The sequence below is a fragment of the Microtus oregoni genome, unplaced genomic scaffold (assembly GCF_018167655.1).
Source record: "Microtus oregoni isolate MIOR12 unplaced genomic scaffold, Mior012 000004F_ref0000308, whole genome shotgun sequence".
NCBI lineage: Eukaryota > Metazoa > Chordata > Mammalia > Rodentia > Cricetidae > Microtus > Microtus oregoni.
The window spans coordinates 12655465-12666447 of NW_024543063.1; the positions used below are offsets into that span (position 1 = coordinate 12655465).

Consider the following 10983-nt stretch of genomic DNA (forward strand, 5'->3'; position numbering starts at 1 on the left):
TAAAACCCAAACAACCCCCAACTCCCAGGAGCCTAGCTGTTGCTGTCTCCCAGATCCCTGGGAAGAATTTTAGTACTCTCTGGTAGATTGCATGAGGTTGCTTTACTGGTTCCATGTCCACACAAACAGGATTTTATATGAAAGTTAACTGGAGCCAGATATCCTAACAGGGAAGCAGGTCTCAGCACTGTTCAAGCTGGACAGAATGGTGATGTAGATTCCTGCTCCTGACTGCGTGGTACCTAGTTTACCTAAGGATGCAGATGCTCTTCTAATCCTAGGGTAGCTATGCACATAATCACAGATTTGCTAATTTTATACTTTAGAGAATAATTGGGCTCTGGAGGACATTCCTCAGTGTTAGCTCTTCTGGGATGCTGCCGGTCCCTTGCTCGCAGAGTCATCCCTCCAGTCTCTGCCCGAGCTGTGCATGACCATCCTTTCTCTGTCTCAACTCTGTGGATGCATCTGCCTTCCATAGGAAGACCTGAGACCTTGGAAATGGGTGCTTAGGGAATAACTGAGGACAGGCATCTGCATGTGGCATGGATACACCTAGGTAGAGTCTGGCTTGCTGTCATCCTCTAGACATTAAGGAAGAGTTGATACAGCTATTAAGCATTGTCAAGTCCTGGGGATTGGAACCTGAGTATTTGCTCTGTGTCTACAGCACATACTCATTGGTTTTCTTTGCAGTATTCATTTTCTTCTGCTCCTTCAAAAAGGCTTCCGATTTTATTTGGGAAATCAATGACTGTAGGGTTAAGACAGCCCCTTTAGGGGGCGGGGTTTGCCTCGGGCGAATGCCTGCCAATAAATGGGCGGAGAGGCAGCTCGGCCCTTCCTTCCTTCCTTCTTACCTCCTGTGCCACGCGGGAACTTCGGTTCTGTAAGTTTATCATTAAAGTGTGAATATTGTTTAGTATCTGCATTGCATTTATTTACGCCGACACAAATGACTTCAGGGAAGCTCCTTTTGCTGTAGGCTCAGTATGGGAAGCTATGGCAATTAATATTATCAATCTAATCTGGGATCATGTAGGAGAAGAACCTCCAGGAACATGTGCAGGCTGTTTAGATCTGGTTGATTGAGCTTAGAAGACCCATCCTAAAGAGGGCAGTACCATTCTCTCGGCTTATGTCTTAGATGGCACAAAAAGGAGGAAGGTAGCTGGGCATGAAAATCTATTGTTCTCTCTTTTGCAACTGTGGTACAATGTAACCAGCTACTTCAACATCTGCTGCCAGTACTTACCAGAGCCAATAGTGTGCACTTTCCAACTGTGAGCCCAAGAAGACACTTTCTCCCTTAGGTAACTTTTGTCAAGAGTATTTTATCACAGCCATAGAAAAGCAACTAGGTAGAAGTTCATACAAAAAGCATATCCCGTACTAATAATGGGCCCCTCTTCAGGATCTTGCTGGGAGATGTGGAACAAAGATTTTCCTGCATAAATTCACAATTTTGCAGCTTCTTGTAATCAACCTTTTGATGTTGCTGTTGTTTTTAGTTTAGTGTTTGTTTGTTTTTATTTTTTGAGACAAGTTCCCAATATATAGCCTAGGTTGGCCTGGCCTGAAATTCCTGTGTAGCCAAGCCTGGTCTTGAACTGCTGATTCTTCTGCCTTTGCCACCTGCGCCTATATAGGTGTATATTGTTACACGTGGCTTAGAGCCCTCAGAGATGAGTTCTAAGACAAATTGAAGTTTAGAATAGAGAAAATTTCTCCAGTGAAATTACTGACATTTGTATACCTTTCATCGTTTCTGATCAAGTGACTCAATATCCCCTTTGGATAAAGCTCCTTGAACCAACATTTCTTCCCTGCGTACTGGACAAAGGCAGCAGGTAGATGCATTTCCTCAACGGCATGCACTTCTCTGAATATGAGCGCATCAGTCTCTCAGATGACTTTCATGAATGCAGGGAGTAAAGCAGAATTATAATGCCTCAGGAAAAGTTTCACCCGTTGGTGTGCCTCATAGTCCCCTTTAAGAGAACACAAAAGCCCTCATCATGGCTGCCCAGATCTGATTATTATTTGGGCTATGTGGATAATCCTCCCCAATGCTAACTCTGCAGAACCAGAGTGCAACAGACACGAGCCATTTGGTGTGTGAGAGTTTGTTAGTGAATAGTTTGAGGGTACAGTGCACCACGGCAAGGAAACCATGGCTGTAGGAGTTCGCACCCAATGTTTCACTGTGTGTCTGAAATCAGGAAGCAGAAAGAGGTAAATGTTGGTGCCCAGCTTATTGCCAAACTCATGGGATGCTGCTGCCCACACCCAGCGTGAGTCTTCTCTCTGTTGCACCTCTTTGGAAATATTTTGGAGGACAAGCCTCAGAGGTGTGTCTTCTAGGTGATTCTAAACCCTGTCAAGTTGACAATGAAGGTTAGCTATAGGGGGGCAGCATTCAAATTTCACTGTGCTTCACTATCTTTAAAGAGGTAGGCTGTTGTGAGAATTTGACCTGACAGTCAATTGCATTGGGGTGGCTTGGCCCAATGGGCATTCTTGGGGGGAGTACATGACCTGAATCACCTGAATAAAAGGCCAGAGTGGGGTGAAGGATGCTCTCTTGGACTGTGGAGGGCTCGCTGGCAGTGGCAGTGGCGACCTTCCTTGGACCTCCCAATCACATCTGGGAACGAAAGATCAGCAGCGGAAACAGCAGCAGCGTTGCCGTCTCATTCTTCTGTGTGGCTGTACTTTAGATTCTGCACCTGTCTAGTAAACCTGACTTAATCACAGCGGCCCCTTCCTCGTTAGTAGGCCCTCTCTCCGTGACTTCCCTATAAAGACAGATTAGAACGTTGAGGCGAAGGCTGTGAGGAGGGGCTGGCAGCATGAGGATGGGGAGAATAGCTTCAGGAAGACACCAGAGGTGAGTTAGGTTGAGGAGGGGCTGGCAGCATGAGGATGGGGAGAATAGCTTCAGGAAGACACCAGAGGTGAGTTAGGTTGAGGAGGGGCTGGCAGCATGAGGATGGGGAGAATAGCTTCAGGATGACACCAGAGGTGAGTTAGGTGAGGCAGGTACCTCTCAGGGATTTCCATTGCTCTGTAGGAAGACAGACTCAGGCTGAGTACCGAGAGCCTCTGGGATTCACCCCAAGACTTTCTTCAGTGTCCAGATCAGAAGTTACAGAAAGTGAAAACGACATTTTCTTTGGGTATCTGAGGGCGAACTCCCTCTCTTTCATGTCCTCTTTCGCACCAGTCTCTTTACTGTTCTGCCTCTGTTTTAGCTCTCCTGCTCTCATTCCAATTCTTCCTACTTCTTCTTCTAGCTTCTTCTCCCTAAAAACTAAAATCTCTTTAGCCTAAAAACTCTTCTCTTTACAGGAGCCTTGAAGTGATAAAAAAAATCACAAGACTTACCTCTCATTGGTCAAAAGCAAATTCCTAGGGTTAGCGATAGGGAACTGGGCCATTGTCATGGCAACATAAGGTTCCAAGGTTGTAGGAATAAGACCGTGATCAGAAGGGTCGGGGCACGGTGCCCAGTGGTAAAATTTGAGAGATAGGTCTATAGTTAGCAGACTAGAAGGTGAAGAATTGGCATGCTTTGTGCAGCAACCTGGTTAGACATCTGCAGTTCTGACCTTGTGCACAGCTGTAAGGTTTTAAACTTATGATCCATTTACAAAAAGCCTTTAGTCCAGTTCGAACTTGCTTTGAGGTGAAAGTGAATTAATTATGTGCAGTTAGTCTGAACAAAAGACCAAAGCAGGCATTTAAGTGTCTCCAGTCCTCATAGGACAAATAGATCTAGCTATGACGTATGTCCAGCACATATTCTATACACCAAAATTATATAACTAAATGAAAAGTCATCTTCCTGACCACCCACAGATATATGTGCCCACAAGATTGAGATGTAATCTCATGATTACATCCACATATCACATGAAATTATACAACACAATGCAAGTATTAGGGAGACATTAATCTACTTTAGCAAAAGTGAGCAAGTTTCCAGAGTCAATGATCCTGCAGGCCTTGCCTGGGGAGGATTAGCCTCCATCAGAGTCACGCCTCTAGTGGGTTGACATCTGAATCATCGATTGCCATGAGCTGTATACCATGGCCTCCGACAGCAGAGGGCCAAGATCCTGTCCGGCTTCCCAGCAGCAGTCCAGAAGCAATGCAGAATTCTGAGTTTGAGTCCCAGCTCCCACGTCCCAAGAACCACAATGGCTGTTCTGGAGAAAACACTGCACTAGCATCTGAGGTGGACAGGTCTGGTCTCCTGAGATGCCATTTCTGGACTCGCTGTACTGAGCCGTCTCTGGACCTGGATGTTTTCTAAAGGCATTGAGAGCTTCTCAGAGTTCCCCAGGGAGGACCACATAAGCAGGTGTGATGTGGGTCTGAAAGCAGAGTGTGGCCACAAGCAGGATGTGTCTAAAAGGCTGGAGCAATGAACAACATGGAGCGGCATTGGATTGCCCTTCAGCTTCCAGACAAGGCTTGGCATGGGGACTAGGGCTGAACTACTCCATCCCAGCACCTCAGGCTGGGTACCTGAAGGCAGACAGTCCAGGGTAAGACCATAGAATGGCATGGCGAAGCTCATAGGAAAGATTTGGGAAGTTGTATCAGGAGATATTGTTAGAAAAAGGTCTTTCCCACATTCCCCATTGCACAGGAAAGGAGACCAACTGTGGCTGGGTCCCAGGCATGCGTCACTACACTCGGCCAGAATTGTCTTTGTTATCCGTGGTAAATTGTTTGGTTATAAGAGAGAATATGAAAGACTTTGACAACCTCAGACAAGTTCTTTACTCTCACATCTCCTCAGCCTTCTCACCAGGATAGCATTGCTAACTTCAGGGAATTACCTAAGAGGGGTGTCATAATCTTTTAAAGTCAACTCTTTGATCTAGGAGGCCAATGCGCATGAACTTCCTAGAAAGTCAGTGAGGCCCTCTTCTTTTATGCTTGATCTTTAAACTTTACAAATTGTGAGTATAGTAGCTGAAGTAAACAGATAGGAAGCCAATGAGGGAGAACTCTGAGGGAAAAGGAGCCTTTAATCCCAGCACTTGGGAGACAGAGGCAGGCAGATCTCTGTGAGTTCAAGCTTGGTCTACAGAGTTAGTTTAGGGACAGCTAGGGCTGTCTCAAAAAAAAAAAAAACAAAGAAAACCAAACTAACAACCCCCACCCCCAATACCATTATGGAAGAGAAATTAATCTCACAGGTTTTTAGACTGGACGTCTCAGATAAAAGGGGCAACATTTCCGGTTTCTTCAGAGGTTCCCTCTTCTTAGCTTGGAGGGCCTACCTCTTGGTTGTCCCTATGTATACCATGCACCTCTTTATCGTCATAGGGGAACACTAGTCAGCAGGATCAATGTTTGTTCTCATCTTCACCTCTCCAGGTCCTGTCTCTGAATACAACCACATCTTTAAGTACTGGAGTTAAGAGTTCCATTGAAGATCTTTAGGTGGACCCAATTCAGCCCAACGCTGATGGTATGTATGCCTGAAATACATTGAGATAGTTAAAAAAAAACACAAGGGAATTAGCAAGCAAGGTAATCAGATATAAATAAATTCATGAGCTAAAAAGTTTATTGCACAGTAAGGAGCTATTGGACGCATACAATGTATAGAAGGCACCATCCCCACATCTGCAGGCATGCCCCACAGAGGCAGAGAGGGTGTCTTGCGATAGGGCTTCGTGTGAGTATCTGTTCACAGCATAAGCACAGCTTGAACCGGACCTCCTGTGAGAGTTAGGAAATTATCCCATGTTTCATTCTTCCGAGTGAAATCTACAGCGCAGCAGCCTTCTGGATGCAAATCTTTCCAAATTCAGATGCACGGTTTTTAACCTGCCCCTTGGACACTGTTGACTGGTTGCTTGCTCGTTGAATTCCATTAGTGGGAGTGTCTGCCCTCTATCTTTCCAGACCTCTATACCGAGACAAGCCCTTCTGTTAGACAAAGACAACCTATTTTGCTCTAATAGCCGTACATCTTTCTCTCTGCAGAGCTTACCCTTCAGTTCTGGCTTGCTTTCCCCAGCTTGGCTTTACAGTTACAAAGTGGCTGTGTTTCACCTACGGTAGTCAGTTATGGCGGGGAATGCTGACATTCGTCCCACTAAGGAACCCAAACAATTGGTCCTTAGCTTCATGAGGCTTCCAATCAGTTAAGAGGCTCTCCACTGCGTTAGAGTATTATAGCTCTGTGCTGGAATAAGAGGGGATATGATTCATCCAGCGGGGCCCCAAGGGGAGAGGGGCTTGTCTGGCACCCTTGTCTGTCAACAGTGCTCTGCCAGCGGTAGGGCTACAGTGAGTCCAGTGACTGTCCCCTCCGCTCTACAACACACTGGACCCGAGTCCTGAGACTCTGAAGTTCTTTCCCACTACAGTGTTTTTCTTTTGTTCTTCTGATTCTCCCATGAGAGCTAAATACACAATGTCTCCTGTCAGCAGCAGCCCCGCCATTCACTTAGTGCCTTTTATTGAACAACCATTAAATGTACTAAGCACATAACAGCACACTAGCCTTCCCCAGGAGAACATGCAAGTTCAGGCTCTGTTCATCTTAAGGGTTAATAATCTCTCTCAATGTAAGTGCCAGAACACGGTGTAATGGCCTTTCACTGTTTATGGAATAATGACTGTTCTCTGAAGCTGTAACTATGGTCTGTGTACAATCAACAAACCTGGCTGATTTAGTGGGGAGGATGTTTTCCCAACCTGAGGGTTCCTATCTGTGTTTAGGGAAGCTGTACTCCATTAGGGCCATTGAGACAGAACCCTGTAATTTTCATACCCCTTTAATCCTTTAATTCAGAGAGCCAGAAATTTCGGGGGCTTGAAGAGATAGACCACCTTTGTTAAACTGTGGTGAACATTTAACGCTTGTGAACCGTTGTCTTCTGTTCAACAGGGTTGAATGTAGTTTGTGCTGCATGGGGAGATGATGATGGGCCTCCTGAGGGTTGAGTGTCTGCTAACACTGTAACTTGGAAAAGATACAAACTGCAAGACGAGAGACATTTCTGTTTTTCCAAGTCTTTACCCACACCTGTCCTCCTCTTCTGGTTGCCTCTACCCACCCACCCTTGCAACATAGGCCAGGCACCTTGCCAGCTTTTCTTAGATAAAACTGAGGCCAGCCCACCACTGGTCCCCCAGCCAGAGGACTCACCCTCCTCTCTTGCGAGACACAAAGGGTTTCTGTGACTCAATCAGATCCGGGTGCTCACCTCCTAGTTGTATTGCTCAACGTGGTGTGTAGTGGATGTGGTTTACATTCAGTCCTTGAGGCAATTTTCTAGCTAGACCTACACACTTATTTCGCTCCATTTGTAGACCTGGATGTGGAGATTTCAGGGTTCATCCGGGCCCTTTTGATGCTCTGGGTAGGTGTGAGTTGCTGACTTTTAGATCCTCGTGCTGACCCCACTGAACAGGTGACAACGCTCGGAGGAGTTGAGCAACTTCTAAGTGTGGAGCGGTTAGGAGAACATCTGCCCAACTAGGCTGGTGCTGTCAGCTGGTTCAGAGGTCTCCAGCATCTTAGGCTGTTATGCTCTTGTCTAAACATGCCCATGACCAAGGCAATTTATAGAAGAAAGCATTTAATGGGCATCCATTAGCACACAGGCATGCATGGTGCTGGAGAAGTAGCTTTAGCTGAGAGCTTCAAATCCTGATCTGCCAGTCGGGACTGGGAGAGTGACTGGGCCCCGTGGGCCTCACACCAAGCCCCAGTGACATACCTCCAATAAAGCCACACATTCTACAATAGTTGCCACTTAAAGCTGATAAGGGCCATTCTCATTGGAACCACGGCACCTCACTGTAACATGAGGGTCAGGCTCATTGGGGTTTCTGTCCCGCCAGGTCCCCCAGTGCGTTGGGCGCCACCTTACTCCCTGGCTTCCATAGGCTTATGGCCATGCCCGTCAAAACAATCACAAACTATCACATTCCAAAATGAGGGAGAGTGGGTGGAAACTGAACCAAAACAAAACTAAGAAATGAAGCCACTGGGCGGTGGTGGCACATGCCTTTAATCTTCGAGCTAATGAGGGAAAGGGACTTGATCGGGAGAGGGGGAGGGAAATGGGAGGCGGTGGCGGGGAGGAGACAGAAATCCTTAATAAATAAAAAAAAATCCCAGTGCTTCGAGGCCTGTCTGGTCTCCTGTGTGAGTTCCAGCACAGGCCCCAAAGCCACACAGAAAATTTGAAAAGCAAAAACAAAATACTTGATATATCTTTGATTGGATTCCCAACTACCATTTCTCTTAGGTTGGCCCCACAGTCTACAGCGCGGCTTGGCAGGTGTCCTCTTGGCATCTCCATCATACCAGTTCCAAAGTGACTGGACTGAGTGGCTAAGTACTATTAGCGCATGTCCAAGATGGAGTCAGCTACCTTTGAACTGTCAAACTGAACTACTTGGTAGAGAAATTATTACAGTCAAGGTCACAATCTTTAAGGTTTAGGGTTCAACTTGAGTTTTGAAGAGGATTTCCCTCACACATGGCAACTATTTCCAGGGGAACTGGAGAGTCAACTAGACAGGGAAAATCCTCCCTAGCTCTGTCCATGGGGTTAGTTTCTAGACACAGGAATCAGCTCCCCAGAACTACTCACAATTTGCAACTGGAGTAAGAAAATGTGTGTGTGTGTAAGATACTGTGCCAGGTATCCTGATCTTTGCCTTGGATCCAATGGGAATATGGAGCTGATCTCTGCAAGGCAAGCAAGCCCATAGGTACATAATATTGCATTCAGAATTGGGGCCAGATTACCAACTTTCTTCCCAAGGGGGTCTTTCCAGATTGTTCACCACCCAGAGCAGTCTCCAAACAGCTGCTCCGGTGCTGACCTTCCCATTGCTTCTGCAGACACTCTCCCCAGAGTCATCTGAAGGATGCTAGGAAACTCAGGGTACCCTGAGACCTCTTAGACGCCCTCTATCCCAGCCATCTCATAGGAAGGTCAAGGTGACCTAGAAAGGCCCTTTTTGTGGCCAAACCCTAATTTCACTTTCCAAAAGACCAAACATGATTAAAGAACGTGGCGTTCCAGAGAAACTAAGAACAGCGAAACATCACCCCAGTGAAGCTGTTCCAGTCCCAAGGCAAGAGAAAGGAGGACAGAAATGTTCATCCATGTGTCCACATACCTGCCATGCTGAGTTGGGATGGGTTTGAAATACAGTTAAGTTGGGATGGGTTTTAAGGTGGGTTTGAGGTACAGTTGAGTTGGGATGGAGTTAAGGTGGGCTTGAAGCATAAAGTCTTAACTGCTACCTTTGATTTTATGCTGCAAGCCCACTTAAGACTTAACACAGTGCATTCCTTGCTACCCAGGTAAAGGTCCAAATCTTGAGTTGACTGCATTCTGGGTAGGCAAAGTTGGAACATAACCAAGGTGTAATTTGAGATGAACCAGAGGGTCATGTCTAATGGTCTTACCTCCAACCCTGCGTAAGCTCAGAAACCCAAATATTTTCCAACCAAAAGATCAAAAGAAAATTTCAGTTTTCACAAGTTTTATTTGTTTTCAAAATGTTGAGATGTTGGGGAGAAACAGCCAACATACATTCCTTATTTCATCCCGACTGGCATTGTACCCACTCGATAGGATCTTTCTCTGGCTTTGGTCTAACTTCATCCCTCTGATGTCCTCAGTTGCTGTCTGGTGGTGTTGAAGTCCACCAGGGAAGAGCTCATTTTGCCGCATCACAAGTGGGAGCGGTAATTGCGACTTGCTGTGGGGAAGGACAGATTTACAACAGGAAGACCTGTTAAGACACAGCCATCAGCATCCTTATCCCTAGGAACTCAGCCACGCAGCTCCAGCATCTCAGGCTGAGATTGCTGGTTCCGACTGAGGAGTGCCTTCATGAAGGCAGCTAAATAAACACGTCCCTGAATATGTCTACCCACACTTTACTTACCATCATCGCCCCGTTTCCTACTCTTCAGGCAACCCTTCCGGTATTTTCTCTTGCCGCCTCCTCTCTTGACACCCTTGTGAGGAGCTCGATTTTTTCCTCTCCTCATGCCATGGCTCTTTAGCTTGCGGCTGGTCGACATTGTAATTTCTGCCAAAATGAGGGGCTTTGTAAGGCCGGCAGGGCCAGGAGTCCACGTATTTAAGGTCTTATCCATTGTGACTGCAAATGGGTGTGGCTTAGCAGCTGGGTGGGGCTTTCTTGTGATGTCACTAGCTTTTGCTACACCTTGTTCATACATATGAAATAAGGCAGCCTCTTCGGTGCAGCTCAAGTCTGGTCCTCAGTTTTGAGACCTCCCCTGGTTTTAAGTTAAAGGTTTTTCAACAGGTATTGAACTACTAAGTCCCACCCCTATACTAGGCCTGGGAAGTGTTTTGCCAGTGCTTATTAAAATATGTCTCTTGCCTGCAGAGAACTTAAAAGTCCTTAGTGTGGATATTAGTGTGCATGTGTGCCCAAGTCTCACAACTTCCTCAGGCAGCAAATGTATTTCCATAAACACTTGAGTCTAGGAGAGCTGATTCAGTGTGAGCCAAATGTTTTCTTCCCAAGCACTTTTGATACCAGGGTCTGGGTAAGTCTTGGTGGCTTTGGGATCTTCACTGCTACCTCTAGTTTCTCTACCTGCTTCAAACCAGTAGAACCAGAACCCTTGCAGATGTGACAGAGATCTCTCCAAAGGTTTCCACCTGTCTGTCTAGCAGTTTGGGATGCAGAAACACCATCATTTTAGTCACAAAAATTTGCTTTTATATGTCTGTCACACACTTGGGCACTAGGGAAACAGTAAAACGACACCCTGAAGACAAAGTCCTGTGTACATGGAACTTTCAGCCTAATGGTTGAAATCCGTCAAACCGCTGATCAGGCGTCTACACAAATCTGTGAATTCTGTTGAGGCTGTGGAGTGGGTAGTGAGTGAATGGGAGAACTGAGTGAAAGATAACACTAGACTGTAGCAGTGGTTCAGGAGAA

The 10983-nt window shown here is 46.2% G+C and overlaps 1 protein-coding gene across 2 annotated transcripts; it reads right to left on the bottom strand.

Annotated features, from left to right (window-relative positions):
* Positions 1-9730: 9730 nt before the first annotated feature.
* Positions 9731-10087, bottom strand: Tnp1 (transition protein 1). 2 transcript variants are annotated; one of them, XM_041649563.1, is made up of 2 exons: positions 9949-10087; positions 9731-9759 (listed from the first exon to the last, which is right to left on the bottom strand). In XM_041649563.1, exons 1-2 carry the CDS (start codon positions 10085-10087, stop codon positions 9731-9733), a joined length of 168 nt encoding a protein of 55 aa, XP_041505497.1. The 2 variants fall into 2 exon arrangements, with proteins under 2 accessions (XP_041505497.1, XP_041505498.1); XM_041649564.1 differs by having other exon boundaries at positions 9731-9755; positions 9945-10087.
* Between the last annotated feature and the right edge of the window lie 896 nt (positions 10088-10983).

Excerpts from the sequence above, each read along its gene's own strand:
- Tnp1 (XM_041649563.1), bottom strand. The coding sequence starts at position 10,087 with ATGTCGACCAGCCGCAAGCTAAAGAGCCATGGCATGAGGAGAGGAAAA. Across the intron at positions 9,760-9,948 it reads TAGGAAACGGGGCGATGATG|CAAGTCGCAATTACCGCTCC; the intron begins GTAAGTAAAGTG and ends CCTTCCCCACAG.